Below are 15,581 nucleotides of genomic sequence, written 5' to 3' on the forward strand. Positions count from 1 at the left end.
AATGAGTGGTCAACGAAGATAGAGACGGTAGTTCCTCCCCACTGGGAGATGGTCTTTATTAACAGCCTGACATTCTCCCTCCACACTGGTGAGGACTCTGCAACATAACCCTAGGGTGCGTTCATTATTTTGTGTATCCAGGGAACAAAGGTAGAGATTCTGGTGTAGATCATAGGAATTTTCCTCGGACGTCCAAGGCAGACAATGCCCTGAGCTACATTGTTACACACCAAGGGTGCCCCGGAGTCGCCCTGTGGACATAGAAGGGAAGAGTTTCAGCACAGACCTCTCTGGCTTCCTTTCTCAGGCTGTTTTTTCTCCATGGTTCCCAGGTCCTCCTGCTCAGGGCCTGTGTGTTTAAAGGAGGAAGGAGCTCAGGGATTAGCATTCCTTATGGCTCTTGGTGAGAGAGTGGTGGGTAGGGTACTTGTCAGAGTTCCACCAGCACCATGAGCTTCTTTCTTGGCTGAGAGCACTTTCCAGCTCAAACTTGTCCCAAGCTTTCTCTTGATGTCCCGTGAAGAAAAAAACAAGGGAGGAAGTGGAGGGAGATGCCTGAGACACAAAGATTGCCAATAGGATGCCCCCACCCACGGTGAACCCTCTACTAACTAGGCCTTCTAGGGTCAGTGACGGCCGGACCGTGGGGTTCAGGAATCACCCTGTTCCCGGGGAAGTGAGGAAAAATGCATAAATTCTTACCATTGCTGCTGTCTTCATGTGCCGAGGATTCCCCACACATATGTTTACATAGTTATTATAATATCTGAAGATTGTCTGACATGCCCGTTTGTTCTGTACTTGCAGATCTACTTCCTGGAGTGTGTCTGAAGAATTACCATGAACTAAATTTCCCCAGCCTGCTACACTGCACATCTGGTGTGGCAATACCCAGTCCTGACTCTGTGGTAGGGAAATGGTCCTCACAGCTGAGTTCAGGCGAGCCTTCTCTTTCAACTGGGAAGAGAAGAGATAAGAGTTCAAACCCTGCGCTTCTAGCAGGACTGAAATTCAGGGCAGGTTTCTGGATCTACCCCTGCCTACAGAGTCTCCAAGTTCCTTTCTTTTGCCCTGGGACCAGAAGAATATTGGGGATGGGAAACAGGAGGGACTTGAGGCTCTCAAGGAGCTGATGCTCCCCAGTACTCTGTGTGAGGGCACCTTAACAGAGGGAAGATGATACCTTCAGTAGCATGATGTCACTGAAACCTGAAACGTTGTTAAACTCTGGGTGAGGAAAGGCTTGAAGCACAGGGATTTCCTGCATGGTTTCTTCTTTGTTCTTTATGTTGTGAGCTCCCAGAACGACACCAATCTCTCTGCAATTAAAGACTGAGAATAGTAAATCAGAGTATTATATCTCAGCATCAGATAAAGATATCAACGTTCCAGTCCAAGGTGTCCTGCACCTAAGTCAAGGAAAGGAAAAAGGAACAGAAGTCCTGTCTCATTTGTGTCTCCTGCGCTTCATTTAAATGAAGACAGTGATCCCCTTTTTAACTCTGTAAAGGTGACCCAGGACTGTTTCTTCTGCAGCTTCACCTGGCACCCAGCTTCCTGCTGACAATTTCTGAACTTCTATCCTTAATTCACTACCCCCAAACTGAAAAGCACTTAAGGCTCCTCTTATAAGTTCACTGGCTCTGTGTGCTCAGAGACCATCCTAAACTATGGCTGTGGTATAACATTAGAAATATCAAAGAAACAAAAGCCCAGATGCTGTTCCTCACCTTCCATTACAGTGAGCCGCCGTCATCACAAAGTCTTCTCGTACCAGGAACCCTCCACAACGTTTCCATGTATTGCGTTGATTAATGTACTTTATAAATGCCATGTAGGGTCTTGAGTGTGGTCTGGCTTCAGTGCCCCTTTTGATCACTGCTTAAAAAATAATCTTTCCTGGATCTCTTGAAATCACAGAACCCAGATGTGGACACTGCCTATGATCATTAACTGGGACGTTCAGAGAATAGAATGGAATCCTGGCTTGGCTTAGCGTGAATAGAGTCATCTACACAACCCTGAACCCTTAGATGAGCATCCCGGCTCCAGTGGGAGCATGGCTGGTTTGTACCGTATGGTATGTTTCTTCTCTAGACTCACTTTCTTTTGCTGGAAATGAGTGTCCTAAGCCTTTTTTGGGGGGTTAAATACAATTCGGACACATTTTAATTGGGAATGATAAGGCTTCAGAATGCACATTCCACATGACCTGAAAAATATTCCCTCTGACCTGCCCCAATTGCCTCTTTGTCCTTAATCCTCTAAGACTCTGGTGCCCTGGTAACTTGCATTTCTGACTGAATTCTAAGGACCTGAACATGATATGCTCATGAACCAAAATAATCTTGTATGTCTCTCCCATTCTGAGTCTGATATATAGTCAAAACCATAAATTTCAATTGTTACATGAATGAACAGTCTCTAGATTTCTTTGGTTTAAGGCTGAAGAGGCAAGATCCTAATGCATTTCCAATCTCATCACAGAATTACCTTCATATGATGTTGAACCCTCAGAAGAAAGGGAGTTGAGAATATAGAACTGGAAATCAAACTAGAGTTGAGGAAATGGGCTGGGTGGGATCCCTTTCTCCATTAAGAACCTGGGAAGAGTGATCAGGCCAACAGTTCAATGTCTCAGTTAGGTTCTGGGTATCAGACTTGGTAGAGCTGATATGTCCGGAAGAATAGGAAAAAGGGGAAGGTGAATCTAGAAAGTGAAATATGAAATAATTCTTCCCCTCTTGATCTGCACAATAGCTTCGACATGGAGCTGTCCATTCTTAGGTTTAGCAAAATGAAACTTATTGCATTCATTTTCAGTTTTCTCATCTCTACCAGAATATTGGCCATCATAATAATAAATCATTTTGAGATAACAGAGGTGCATGCCATGAAATAGAGATGACCCACCTGGTCCCAAAAAAGACGCTTCAATACGTTGTTTATGCAGTCATAGAAATGCAGATCAGCAAATTCTTTAGGTAGATCTGGGTTCAGGATGCATTATAGAATTGGCCTGACTGGACCTCTGTGGAAATATTAGAAGTAGAGTAAGCCAGGCCTCTAAGATGGGGATGGTCACTTACCTATGAAGGTCCTGGAGGGCAGAGGAAAGGCCAACAGGATCAGGAGCAGCAGCATCATGGAAAGGATACTCTGCTTCGGAGCAGCAGTGGTTTCAACTTCTAGGCTTTTTAGCCACGATGTAAAAAAGGAGGGGCAGGCTCAATGACCTCCAGTTTATTGGAAAAAGTACTGATTCTCAAGGTATGAACATTCAGTTTGTCCCACTTCCCTCCCACAGGAATGTTTTTGGTGTTGCAAAAGCACATTCTTTTGCAGTTTGAGTCTTGTGACGACAGAAACCTGAAGAAAATCATAACACGGAGAATGGTGGAATCGTGCTTTGGGGGAGTTTGTTTAGTCAGAAATGGCTTTACCTTCCCCTGCGTTCAGCTTTGGGTCTCCAAAGAGCATGAGCATGATGCCATATTGCCTTCATTTGGGGTTAGCAGTTGCCTACTTCTTTTATAGCATCTCTCAGCCCAGTTCTTCTCTTTTTAGCATGGCACTCTTTGAGAGCCCAAGACCTTTATACTTATAAATGAAAAAGTGCCTAGCTCTGGTCTTACTAGAAACAAACTAGTTAAGATTGTAATCAGCCAACAGCTGTTGGTGGTTTCAGGCAACTGCAGAATCTTGGGTTTGTGGATAAAGATAGAGATTGGGGATGAAGTGGAGATGGGATGTTGATGAGAGCAGTAGGAAAGCAAAGAGGTGTCAGTATAGCAACTGTGAGGGCACAGATTTGAGGGACCAACTGGTAAGAATTTACCACTTGGTCTCTGACCACCTCAATAAAGCCAGTATTGCTCTGATGCTTGGTATATTAAAAAAAGATCAAGTATGCAAGTCTGGAGGTAGATATACAATGGTGAGAAACAGACTTTTCATTTCTCTTGAATTTTCTGGATCACTCTCTTTCCGTTTGGTCTGGGTAATGTGTCCCTTCAGTGATGATTGTCATTTAGGCAAAGTTTCTGCAACTTCTGCCTCCCTTCAACGGCTGAAGGTTACTTTTATTGTTTTCACTGAAAGACAAAATAGGCTTAATTAAGATTCACTCTCTTACTCTGAGAATTCTCCAGGAACTTCTACTCTTTAACCAAAACTCACACACCTGTCCAGAGTGGTTGATACAGTGGTAATATTGGTACTTTTCCCTGCAGAAATTATATCCCTAGAACTCATCCTATATGAAATCACTCACTGGATTGGAGAAGCAGATCTTCTCTCACAGGTCTAATCTCCTTCATTACTTCAGAATTAAAAAAAAAAAAAAAAACCTGTTGCCGTCGAGTTGACTGTGACTCATAGTGACCCTATAGAAGTAGGTAGAGAGAAACCAAGAGAACCTAGAGAGTAAGATTGCATTCTTGGACTCTGAGTACAATTTTCTGAGGAGGGGTTGGTGAGATGTGACTAGACATACAACTACCTTTAAGAAAATAGACAACCTGGGTGTGTTTGACTTGTAAGAGTGAAGACTTACACAGAAAAGATGGCATGCATGATATTTGTCTTAAATTAAGGACTTCCAGGTGTCCTTGGGTGTGAATTTCCTTTTCTGGTTCCATGTATAGGTTGTAGAGTATGATGCTGAGTTAAACTAATAGTAGGATTAAAGGATAAACTCAGGCAATTCAAATTCTACTACCTTGTACATTGTTACATAAGGCTTGAAGCCCAGGGAGGCAGCATTCATATCTGAGAAGGGAGATTTGATGAGTCGATTGTTTTTACATTGGCCATTCTCTCTTGTCAGGTGTCAGAAAATCCTAGATGGACATATCTTGATTCCTTCCCTTTTCTCACCATCAAAAATCCCAAGTACACCAAACTTGTTGCCATCGACTTGATTCTGACTCATAGTGACCCTATAGGACAGAGTAAAACTGCCCCATAGAGTTCTGAAGGAGTGACTGGTAGAGTTGAACTGTTGACCCTTTGGTTATCAGCCAAGCTCTTAACTACTCCATCAACATGGCTACTTTCCTTCTAAAATGCTTGACAATTCAAAACCAGGTTATGCCTGGACAACAACCTTGTTTCAGCTGCAATCCCCTGTATTTCTTTTTTTTTTTTTTAAACAGAAAGAAAGGTTTTATTCAGCCTACATTCAAAGAGGCAAAAGTGGGAAATGGAGAAGCATTCGGCCAGATCAGATATTTGCCCGAATCCAAGGAATATTACAGAATAGACAAAAATGTGAAAAGGACAAACGTGACTAGAGCCATGCCTGCCTGAGTCAGAGGGTCATCACAGAATCATCAGTGTATGTTAACATCAGAAATGGACAAAATCATTGAAAGCTTCACCTTTTTACTGACTGGCTAAAAATGGCCAAATCTATGTGAGTCTACATTTTGAAGTGTCTTTCTTAATAGTCATTGGTACAGGTTTCAGTAACAACAGTCGGGAGGGTCTTCACTGGTCCAACTAATCTTACTATGAACAAAATGTTAACAAAAAAGAGAAAAGTGGAAACTATGCAGGTCCTTTTTGCTGTTTATGATTTGTCTATGTGATAGGTCCCTCAAATGTTTTGCAAGATTATCCTAGCGATTGACTTTATACCTGAGGGCTCAGTTGACGTGTCCTTGTGAGTCCCTGTGAGTCCAGCTCCAGCTGGGTTACATTCTTTTTACTTAAGGACAGGGACTAATGGCTCCAATATTATCTCCTAAAACATTCACTCCTTTTGATTGGAGGTTTAAGATAATACATCGATGGATGATCAATACGTGGAATTAGTCCAGCTCCTAGATGGTGACCTTGACAGGCCCTTAATCTCATGGTGCTGATTTTCCACTGGATACCATGTGGTTCTTCACCAGGATCTTAAGTAAGAGCAACTACCTCGTCAACTGCATTGGTTGCATGAGCACACTCAAAGCACATCAACGTTTTAGCCCGAGGCCTTCTTTTGCCTTTCAAGTGTGTAAGAGAGTAGGAAATAAGTTTTATTATGCCTAATACTATCAGGATGCAGACTAAGAATATTAGTATTCCTTGCAGTACTGATCTAGCCCATGTACTTATTCCTAATGGTAACCAACCAAATAAATCTGGTGTTCGTAAGCATGTTATAGTGTGTAAACCAAGTAGCTTGCTGTGTAATTTGTGTATATCCCGTTCTACTTCTTCTGCGTTGTTTACCCAAATGTAGCAAGAGGTATTTGCTATAGCACAGACTACACTTTCTTGGACTAATAAAACTGTAAGGCTTTTTTGTTATCTCATGTCGCCTTGGCTTAATGAGTTCAGAAATCACTGTTTTGTTTCTATCCCATTAGCAACAGCATCTGCTCATTGTCCCACAGTGTTTAATATATTTCTTAAAGATTTCTCCTATCACCTATACCATAAATAGGAATTAAAGCTACCCCACCCTGGGTGTTAGACCAATAGGTTTCCTTCTGACTCTCATTTTACCATGTGTAACAATTTAACTTTACTTTTCCAATATTTACTAGCATCATTACTAGGTATGTCTAAAGGTAATGCTAATGTTCCCCAAGCGCATTGTCCATGCATCCAACACAAAGCTAAACAAGAGTTTAATCATCTGTTTTTCTAAGGTCATGTGAAATGACGCAAGTAAGGTGTCATGTGCTAAAGAAATATGCTTTGCAGGGTTAATATTGAATTGGGCTAATTTTGCAACGTAAGTGAATTCCATCCAAAGCGTATTCTCAAAGGACTCCAGAGCTGAGCACCGGCAACCGTGGAACACAGACTAAGGTCACCTCTATACCAGATCATTAGGTGATAATCATGCTTAACATTATATCTTCATGGTCCATTACCGTGCTTAGCATTGACTGACTCTCAAAAACCATTTTGGTGGTTGACAGGTAATGTTATCTGTCAAGATGGCTAGGCTATGATTCTCACTGTTGTGTCATTATCCTCCATTTTGCCACATAATAGAATCACCTTCATGATGGCATCTGACATTACCAGACAATCAGTTGAAAGGGGAGCTTGCCTGGTGCTGTTGCTGACACCATATATATATATGGACATTCTGGCAAAGGTCATTTGCTTGCTCTGCATTCCATTTCTGTCTCATCATCATCTCACCTTCAGTTCTTGGGACTTGAGCGTGTTTGATCTGCCGATATTTAGATTCACCATCTTCTGAAGCCCTGTAAGCCAGCACTCTTCCATCTGACCTGTGCATTCTGGGTTTGTCAGCCCCTGCAGCCACATGAGTCAGGGGAAGCCTCTAGCTCATGCCAGATGAGAATGGATAAAAAGGTTGCTGTGAAAGAGAGATTTGTATGCTTGGTGATAACTCCAATGTTTCATATCGCTTAAAAAGGATACTTGCTATGTCCTGTCTAACCTAGTCTGACTCATAGCAACCCTAAAGGACAAACTGGAATTGCCCCGTAGGATTTCAAAGTCCGTAATCTTTATGGGAGCACATAGCCAGGTCTTTTGTCCCATAAGCCTCAGGTGGGTTACATCTACCAACCTTTTAGTTAGCAGCCAAACTCTGAGCCTTTTCACCCCAAGAGTTCCTTGAAGAGATTCTTAGACTCTAAAAATGAGAGAACAGATAGCAACTCAGTTGTATGATGTTATAGGAAGGTTGCAAAAATCTTTACACAGAGAAAAAAAAAAGAAAAAAGGAATGAAGCCAGCTTCAGAATTCAAAGCATATCACCAGAAGAGGGCAGACAAGTTAAATGTGACTTTCTTTTTTCTTTGTTAAAACTGTAATTTCTTCATAGTGAAGTTCAAATTATGCTTCTGCTTAGAGACATTTTCCAAGAAGAAGAGTGGTTTAACTGGGGATGACCATCCAATGTCCTTAAGAGAGTTTAAAAATGTTGGGTATGTTAGATGTTGAGAGCTGATCTACCAAACTAGTCCTGTAAACCCCAAGTGGGTGGACATATTTGAAGATCAGAAACCTAATTCCTACAAATTTAAAAACCTGCTATTGGTAATAAGTAAAATTCTAAGTGTCACATATTCAAGTGTTCTGTTGAGAGGACATTAACTTGTAGACACCAGGAATCAGTGTAAGGTGGGCTTGGTAAGAGCAGAGCTGCAAGTCAATGTACACAAGTCTTGTGTTTGGCCATACGTCAATTTTCCACTGTCTACAAGAAAAGCAAAATATTCTTACTAGTCAGGCACATCAGCAAGGTATTAGGAAACAAAGACATAGAAAGAGTAACAAATTCTACTGTATCAGAAAGACAGGAAAAATTTATTGTTTTAAAGAAATATGCGTTATATCTCCCTAATTAAATCTTTTGTATTAACATTCAAAAACTCTTATTTGTGCACAACACTATAAATTATTTTGTACCCTGGAAAAATGGAATAAAATATCCTACATACTATAAATATCTAATAAAGGATTTAAAAAATATGAAAATGAATTTCTGTATCAGAAATTGAAAGAAAAATTACAAAACATTGTCACTCCCTTACTATAGGTCATGATTTTCCAATTTGGCCTACTGTTGTTGTTAGGTGCTGTCGAGTCGGCTCCGACTCATAGCGACCCTATGCATAACAGAACGAAACACCACCCGGTCCTGAGCCATCCCTACAATCGTTGTTATACTTGAGCTCATTGTTGCAGCCTCTGCGTCTTTCCACCTCTTCGAGGGTCTTCCACTTTTCCGCTGACCCTGTACTCTGCCAAGCATGATGTCCTTCTCCAGGAACTGATCCCTCCTGACAACATGTCCAAAGTATGTAAGACACAGTCTCGCCATCCTTGCTTCTAAGGAGCATTCTGGCTGCACTTCTTCCAAAACAGATTCGTTCGTTCTTTTGGCAGTCCATGGTTTATTCAATATTCTTCACCAACACCACAATTCAAAGGCGTCAACTCTTCTTCGGTCTTCCTTATTCATTGTCCAGCTTTCACATGCATATGATGTGATTGAAAATACCATGGCTTGGGTCAGGCGTACCTTAGTATTCAGGGTGACATCTTTGCTCTTCAACACTTTGAAGAGGTCCTTTGCACCAGATTTACCCAATGCAATGGATCTTTTGATTTCTTGACTGCTGCTTCCATGGCTGTTGATTGTGGATCCAAGTAAAATGAAATCCTTGACAACTTCAATCTTTTCTCCGTTTACCATGACAGTGCTCATTGGTTCAGTTGTGAGGATTTTTGTTTTCTTTGTGTTGAGGTGTAATCCATGCTGAAGGCTGTGGTCTTTGATCTTCATTAATAAGTGCTTCAAGTCCTCTTCACTTTCAGCAAACAAGGTTGTGTCATCTGCATAATGCAGGTTGTTAATGAGTCTTCCTCCAATCCTGATGCCCTGTTCTTCTTCATATAGTCCAGCTTCTCGTATTGTTTGTTCAGCATACAGATTAAATAGGTATAGTGAAAGAATACAACCCTGACGCACACCTTTCCTGACTTTAAACCAATCCGTATCCCCGTGTTCTGTCCGAACAACTGCTCCTTGATCTATGTAAAGGTTCCTCATGAGCACAATTAAGTGTTCTGGAATTCCCATTCTTCCTAGTGTTATCCATAGTTTGTTATGATCCACACAGTCAAATGCCTTTGCATAGTCAATAAAACACAGGTAAACACCCTTCTGTTATTCCCTGTTTTTAGCCAGGATCCATCTGACATCAGCAATGATATCCCTGGTTCCACGTCCTCTTCTGAATCCAGCCTGAATTTCTGGGAGTTCCCTGTCGATATACTGCTGCAGCCGTTTTTGAATGATTTTCAGCCTACTGTTAGTTACTACTTATTGTCACTGAGAAATAGTCCTGTTGTTGATTTGTTTAAATAAGAGCATACATGCAAAAAAAATTAAATGATACATTAGAATACAAAATTCCAAATAGATGTCTTACAAGCGTTTTATGTAAAGTAATAATATGCACACATATAATTGTATATTACATATTTGTGTTTACATAATACACATGTGTTATTGTTGTTTACTATGGAGTCAATTCAGGCTCGCCATGACCCTGCAGGAAAGAGTAGAACTGGTGCATAGAATTTTCTAGGCTGTAATCTTTATGAGAGCAGACCATAGGTCTTTTCTCCACAGTAGCCTCTGGTGGGTTCCATCGGCTGACCTACTGGATAGAAGCCCAGTACGTAATAATTACGGGACCAGATTCTTTCAATACATGTATGTGTGTGTGTGTGCTTGTGTGTAAGTGTATATGTTTACATGTGTATATTTGCTATGGCCTATGTTGGCTCTTTAGGAAAGTTAGTGTCTAGTAGAAAAAAAAATAATGGGGTAGTTGACTTGCAAAACATTTTTTGGATTAGTTATTCTTATAAGACTGCCTTAAGAAAGAAGGTTTAGGAGAACATTGTCCTTTGAAGGGAGGAGTGGAACAGGTTACAAAAGTATTGAGAGCTGATCTACCAAATCAGATGTGTAAATGCCAAGTAGATGGGCATCTTTGGAGAGCAGAAACCTAATTCCTACGAATTAAAAAACCTGCTGTTGCTGTGGTAAGGGGTGAGGGAAGATGGATGTCCTAGGTGCCTGGATCTTCAGGATACTATACATCTTGGCACCCATGCTGTTTGGTCCTGCTAGAGTTGGTCACAACTTCAGTGTCTATGGAGACTGGACTGTTCCCAGGCAGTTTGCATTCTAGTCCAGCTACTTCCATGTATTCCTCCTCAACTCAAGTTTAGTGATTTCCTGCTGTCCTCTGGGAAGAGGACAGATACCCTCAGTCTTATCCTATGTTTACCTCTCTGTCTTGCCCAGCCCTGCTTTGTGATGGGCTCTCTAAGAGCTCCTCTGGGCCTTGGGTGACTGGGGGCACAGGAAGCCCCTGAGATGCAGGCCTTTATCAGGAGATACAGCTCTGTGGCTGCCCACAGGTGGTGTGGGATGGTGTCCCTCAGTCCCTAGTTCGGAGCAGCCATTAGCAGGAAGTGTTTTTGCATCCTACCCATCATTGCCCCCCGTTGCCCTCCGTGTCGTGCTGGAAAGGTCATGATGGGGCAAGAGTGAAGCTTGACCTCTCTGCACCAGAAACTTTATCTCTCTGCACCCTAGAGCAAAAGCCCTCAGAGATAATGAGCCCACATCATGTACAATGTGGACATCTACCCGAGGACAGAAAGGGGACATAGTGAGCTAAGAAGGACTGAGGGATTCAGAGAAAAAGAGCAGGTCTAGAGTTGCTGGGGGGAGAAACATGTTTATGGTTTCACTGCTGTATCACAAGGCCCGCCATTCAGGTGGTTGATGAATATGCATTTAAGGGTTGGAGGAGTGAATTCCTATCGTACCGCACAGACCATCACCTCAAGCATTTAGGTCGTAATGAGAGGGGGCTAGTTGACTCTGAGCCCACATAGGGGTTGGGAGTGTGCTTGGCTGGATGAGAGAGGCTGAGTGGGGCCTGCTCAGGTGTGAGGTATGTCTAAGGTGTGTGGACCAGACTTGTTTGTCACATTACCTTACCCCAAGTTATGCTCAGTTAGGCACAGTCGGGCTTCCTTTTGCCTCCTATTTCAAAGCACGTGTGATTCCCAGGCAGTGACCAAATGGGACAGCATCACTTAGGAGAGGCCATGCTGAGCCATGGACAGAAAGAGATGAGGGTAGAACCTCACAGAGAAGGTGGTCTTGGTGGGGACCATTCCAGGATCGTACTGTGTCATTTGGAGGTTCAGTTGTTTTACTCCCTGTCCTCATTTCTGTTGTGCTAGGGTGGTTTAAGGAAGGAGGAAAGGTCAAAATTGAAAGTCTCATGCAGGAAGCTCCACTGGTGGTCTGAGGGAGACACCTGACCACTTGATAGGGTCAGAGACAGAGGGACCTGACATTAGAGGTGCAGACAGAACAGGCACAATGCCATCCACAGGTGTGAGAGGTAGCTTGCATTGGGAGTTTGTGGATGGATTATTAGGGGAAGCAGAGAATGGGGTGGTGGCAGTGCAATTAGTGCCTGCCTGGGGTACAGCAAGAGAGAAATGAATGGTCAATGAAGAAAGACACAGTAGTTCCTCCCCACTGGGAGATGGTCTTTATTAACAGCCTGACATTCTCCCTCCACACTGGTGAGGAATCGGCAACATAACCCTAGGGTGTGTTCATTATTTTGTGTATCCAGGGAACAAAGGTAGAGATTCTGGTGTAGATCATAGGAATTTTCATCTTATATCCAAGGCAGACAATGCCCCGAGCCACATTGTTACACACCAAGGGTGCCCCGGAGTCGCCCTGTGGACATAGAAGGGAAGAGTTTCAGCACAGACCTCTCTGGCTTCCTTTCTCAGGCTGTTTTTTCTCCATGGTTCCCAGGTCCTCCTGCTCAGGGCCTGTGTGTTTAAAGGAGGAAGGAGCTCAGGGATTAGCATTCCTTATGGCTCTTGGTGAGAGAGTGGTGGGTAGGGTACTTGTCAGAGTTCCACCAGCACCATGAGCTTCTTTCTTGGCTGAGAGCACTTTCCAGCTCAAACTTGTCCCAAGCTTTCTCTTGATGTCCCGTGAAGAAAGAACAAGGGAGAAACTGGACGGGGATGCCTGAGACACAAGGATTGCTGACAGGATGCCCCCAGCCATGGTGAACCCTGTACTAACTAGGCCTTCTAGAGTCAGTGAAGGCCTGACCATGGAGTTCAGGAATCACCCTGTTCCTGGGGAAGTCAGGAAAAATGCTTAAATTCTTATCCTTCCTGCTGTCTTCATGTGCTGAGGATTCCCCACACATAGCTGTAAGTAGTTAGTATAATATATGAAGATTGTCTGACATGTCCATTTGTTCTGTACTTGCAGATCTACTTCCTGGAGTGTGTCCGAATGATTACCATTAACTAAATATCCCCAGCCTGCCACACTGCACATCTGGTTCAGCCTCACCCAGTCCTGACTCTGTGGTAGGGAAATGGTCCTCACAGCTGAGTTCAGGCGAGCCTTCTCTTTCAACTGGGAAGAGAAGATAAGAGATAACAGTTCAAACCCTGCGCTTCTAGCAGGACTGAAATTCAGGGCAGGTTTCTTGATCTACCCCTGCTTACAGAGTCTCCAAGTTCTTTTCTTTTGCCCTGGGACCAGAAGAACATTGGGGATGGGAAACAGGAGGGACTTGAGGCTCTCAAGGAGCTGATGTGCCCTAGTATTCTGCGTGAGGGCACCTGAATGGAGGTGGGATGGCACCTTCAGTAGCATGAGGTCATTGAAACCTGAAATGTTCTTAAACTCTGGTGAGGAAAGGCTTGACACACAGGGATTTTCTGCATGGTGGCTTCATTTTTCTTCAAATTATGAGCTCCCAAAACAACAAGCATCTCTCTGCAATTAAAGACTGAGAATAGTAAATCAGAGTATTATATCTCAGCATCAGATAAAGATATTGATGTTCCAGTCCAAGGTGGCCTGCTCCTCAGTCATGGAAAGTAGTAAGGGACAGAAGTCCTGTCTCATTTGTGTCTCCTACACTTCATTTAAATGAAGACAGTGATCCCCTTTTTTTTCTCTGGAACAGTGACCCAGGACTGTTTCTTCTGCAGCTTCACCTGCCACCCAGGTTCCTGCTGACAATTTCTGAACTGCTGTCCTTAATTCACTACCTCCAGACCGAAAAGCACTTAAGACTCCTCTTATAAGTTCACTGGCTCTGTGTGCTCAGAGACCATCCTAAACTATGGCTGTGGTATGATGTTAGGAATTCCCAAGAAACAAGAGCCCAGATGATTTTCCTCACCTTCCATAACAGTGAGCCGCTGTCATCACAAAGTCTTCTTGCACCAGGAACCCTCCACAACGTCTCCGTAAATGGTTGTCATTAATGAACCTTATAAATGCCATGTAGGGTCTTGAGTGTGGTCTGGCTTCAGTGCCCCATTTGATCACTGCTTAAAAAATAATCTTTCCTGGATCTCTGCAGTCACAGAACCCAGAGAAGGACATTGCCTACTATCCTGAACTGGCATGTTCGGAGAGTGGAACACTGTCCTGGTTTGGCATGGTGAACACAGAGTCATCTATTGAACCCCTAACACTTAGGTGAGGATCCCGGAATCTGTGGCAGCATGGTTGGCCTGTAGCATGGCAAATTTCTTCTCTAGTAACACATTCTTTTGCTAGAAATGAGAGTCCTAGGCCTTTTTGGAGAGTTAAATACAATTCAGACACATTTTCATTGGGAATAATGCACATCCCAGATAACATGAAAAATATTCCCTCTGACCTGCCCTAATTACCTCTTGTCCCCAGTCCTCTCAGACTCTGGTATCCTGGTAACTTTCAGCATTGGCTAAATTCTAAGGACCTGAACATGATATGCTCATGAACCACGATAATCTTGTATGTCTCTCCCATTCTCAGTCTGATATACAGTAAAAAATCATAAATTTCTATTGCTACACGAATGAACAGTCTCCAGATTTCTTTAGTTTGAGGCTAAAGAGGCAAGGTCCTAATGAATTTCCAAAACTCATCACAGAATTGCCTTCATGTGACATTGAGCCCTCAGAAGAAGGGGAGATGAGAATAAAGAACTAGAAATCAAAGCAGAGAAGGGGAAAAGGGCTGGGTGGGATCCTCATCTCCATTAGGACCCTGGGAGCAGTGATGAGGCCAACAGCCCCTTGTTCAGTTTGGTTCTGGGTATCTGACTTGGTAGAGCTGAGATGTTCAGAAGAATAGGAAAAAGGTGAAAGTGAATCTAGAAACTGAAATATGAAATAATTCTTCCCCTCTTGATCTGCACAATAGCTTCTGATGATCTGTCCATTCTTAGGTTTAGCAAAATGAAATTTACTGCATTCACATTCAGTTTTCTCATCTCTACCAGAATCTTGGCCATCATAATAATAAATATATTTGAGATAAAAGAAGTGCCTGCTGTGGAATGGAGATGACTCACCTGCTTCCAAGGGAGTATTTATTTCCCAGTCATTTCTGTACATTGTGCGATCATAGAAATGCAGTTCAGCAAATTCTTTAGGTAGATGTGGTTCAGGATGCATTATAGAGATGGACTAACTGGACCTCTGTGGAAATATCAGAGTTAGAGTAAACCAGGCCTCTGAGATAGGGAAAATCACTTACCTATGAAGGTCCTAGGGGGCAGAGGAAAGACCAACAGAATCAGGAGCAGCAGCATCTTGGAAAGCATACTCCAGTTAAGAGCGGCAGTGGTTCTCCTAGCCAAGATCTGAGAAAGGAGGGGCAGATTCAGTGAACTCTTCTTTATTTTAGAAAGTATAGTTTCTTAAGCTGTGAACTTTCAGCTTGTCCCTCTTCCCTCCCACAGGAATGTTTTTGTGTTGGAAAACCACATTCTTTGGCAGTCTGAGTCTCGCAACCATAGTAACCTGGAGAAAATCATAATGCTGAGAAAGGTAGAATGGGGCTTTGGAGGGGTTAGTTTAGTCAGAAGTGGTTTTCCCATCCCCTAGTTTCTGCTTTAGGTCTTCAAAGAGCATGATTATGATGCCATATTGCCTTTCATTTGTAGTTAGCAGTTGCCTACTTCTTTTACAACGTCTTTCAGCTCAGTTCTTCCCTTTTTAGTGTGGTGTT

At 42.8% G+C, this 15,581-nt stretch overlaps 1 protein-coding gene and 1 pseudogene across 2 annotated transcripts; both read right to left on the reverse strand.

The window, feature by feature from the left end:
- On the reverse strand, positions 1-3,249 carry LOC100653795 (mast cell protease 8-like). Of its 2 annotated transcripts, none has more exons than XM_064292357.1 (5): positions 3,090-3,249; positions 1,731-1,881; positions 1,184-1,319; positions 703-957; positions 1-251 (listed from the first exon to the last, which is right to left on the reverse strand). In XM_064292357.1, exons 1-5 carry the CDS (start codon positions 3,145-3,147, stop codon positions 111-113), a joined length of 741 nt encoding a protein of 246 aa, XP_064148427.1. In that variant the 5' UTR covers positions 3,148-3,249; the 3' UTR covers positions 1-110. The 2 variants fall into 2 exon arrangements, with proteins under 2 accessions (XP_064148427.1, XP_064148428.1); XM_064292358.1 differs by having other exon boundaries at positions 5-251; positions 1,731-1,878; positions 3,090-3,248.
- Positions 3,250-12,134: 8,885 nt separating this feature from the next.
- Positions 12,135-14,965, reverse strand: LOC100654077 (mast cell protease 8-like; annotated as a pseudogene).
- Positions 14,966-15,581: the final 616 nt, after the last annotated feature.

This window comes from Loxodonta africana, chromosome 10, assembly GCF_030014295.1.
Source record: "Loxodonta africana isolate mLoxAfr1 chromosome 10, mLoxAfr1.hap2, whole genome shotgun sequence".
NCBI lineage: Eukaryota > Metazoa > Chordata > Mammalia > Proboscidea > Elephantidae > Loxodonta > Loxodonta africana.

Excerpts from the sequence above, each read along its gene's own strand:
- LOC100653795 (XM_064292357.1), bottom strand. The coding sequence starts at position 3,147 with ATGATGCTGCTGCTCCTGATCCTGTTGGCCTTTCCTCTGCCCTCCAGG. Across the intron at positions 1,320-1,730 it reads GCGGCTCACTGTAATGGAAG|AGAGATTGGTGTCGTTCTGG; the intron begins GTGAGGAACAGC and ends CTTTAATTGCAG. Across the intron at positions 252-702 it reads ACATGAAGACAGCAGCAATG|GGCGACTCCGGGGCACCCTT; the intron begins GTAAGAATTTAT and ends CTATGTCCACAG.